At 38.6% G+C, this 1,223-nt stretch overlaps 1 protein-coding gene across 1 annotated transcript in view; it reads right to left on the bottom strand.

Annotated features, from left to right (window-relative positions):
* Positions 1-226: 226 nt before the first annotated feature.
* SLC9C1 (solute carrier family 9 member C1) overlaps positions 227-1,223 on the bottom strand; it is a gene marked incomplete at its 3' end in the record, with an annotated part of 41,178 nt that continues 40,181 nt past the window's right edge. Inside the window, exon 14 of the mRNA XM_019652229.1 lies at positions 227-346. Within this exon, the coding sequence (XP_019507774.1) occupies positions 227-346 (120 nt within the window). The remainder of the gene's footprint in view (positions 347-1,223) is intronic.

Here is a 1,223-nt window from a genome sequence, read left to right as displayed (position 1 = left end):
TGTGTTTTTACAAACACATTCCACGATTTTGCTGCAGCTAATGTTTGACAACCACTGCTTTAAANTATTATCTCTTTTTCTCTTTAAGTAACTTTTCTATGTATGTAAGTAATTTAGCTGTAAACTACCTGAAAACATTTTGGAAAGTATTCAGACTATAAATTTAAAAACACAAAAAGAGAGTTTCAAATTAATAACATTTCTAGTAAGATTCAAAAGCACGTACCTTGATAGGATCCCTTTTTCCTTTTTAGTATTATATACCCAATTGAGAAATACTTTTCTAATAAAGGTAAGAAATTTTTTGCTTTCAGAATAATTCTTTAATGTCTCAGGATTCATATATCTAAAAACAAGAAAGAGATCTTTAAACATGTTTTTGTTTGTTTGTTTTATGCTTTTTTGGTTTTTATTTTTTTTAAAGATTTTATTGGGGAATTGGGGAGGGGAACAGTGTTGGGGAATTGGGGAAAGGGAACAGCCAAGTTGTTGTCCTTCGATCTTAGTTTTGGAGGGTGCAACAAGTTCAGCTCCAAGTCTAGTCATACCACTCAGCTCAAGGTGCTGTGTTCAATTACAGTAGTTGTGGGTGGGCGTAGCCACCATCCCATGCAGGAGTTGGACCAGCAGCCTCGTTGTTAAGAGTGCACACTCTATCCACTAAGCCATCTGGGGGCAGCTCAGCTCGAGGTGCTGAGTTCAGTCTTAGTTGCGGGTGGGAGTAGCCCACCATCTCGAACAAGCAACCTTGTTGTTAGGAGCATGTGCTCTCACCAGCTGAGCCATCCTGCCACCTGTTGGCAGCCCAGCAGCAGCTCAGCTCAGGCGCGGATCACTGGCCCATGTGGGAATCGAACCAACGATTCTGATGCAAGCTCTTAATCAACTGAGCCACTCGACCAGCCCCAAAACATGTTTTAAAATTTGGGGGATAAGTTTATTTCAGTATTGTCCAAAAGCAGGAAGACTATTTTGCCCAGTGATAACTGGAAATGATATATTTTCATGGGCATAGGTTAAAGTCACAAAGTTGTAGATACAAGTAGATATATAATTATGAAGCTACTCTCTTCTTACTCATTAAACAGAGTATAAAAAATTGGAGATACCTGACTTAAAATAGCAGAGAGGTCAAAGTTCAGGGAGAGAAAGCATATCCTAATTCAAATATTTGAGATTCAAATACATCTGGACACCCCCCCCATTATCTTTTGTATCACATT

The sequence above is a fragment of the Hipposideros armiger genome, unplaced genomic scaffold, assembly GCF_001890085.2.
Source record: "Hipposideros armiger isolate ML-2016 unplaced genomic scaffold, ASM189008v1 scaffold_176, whole genome shotgun sequence".
NCBI classification, from domain to species: Eukaryota; Metazoa; Chordata; class Mammalia; order Chiroptera; family Hipposideridae; genus Hipposideros; species Hipposideros armiger.
This window is presented reverse-complemented; position numbering and strand designations above follow the sequence as displayed.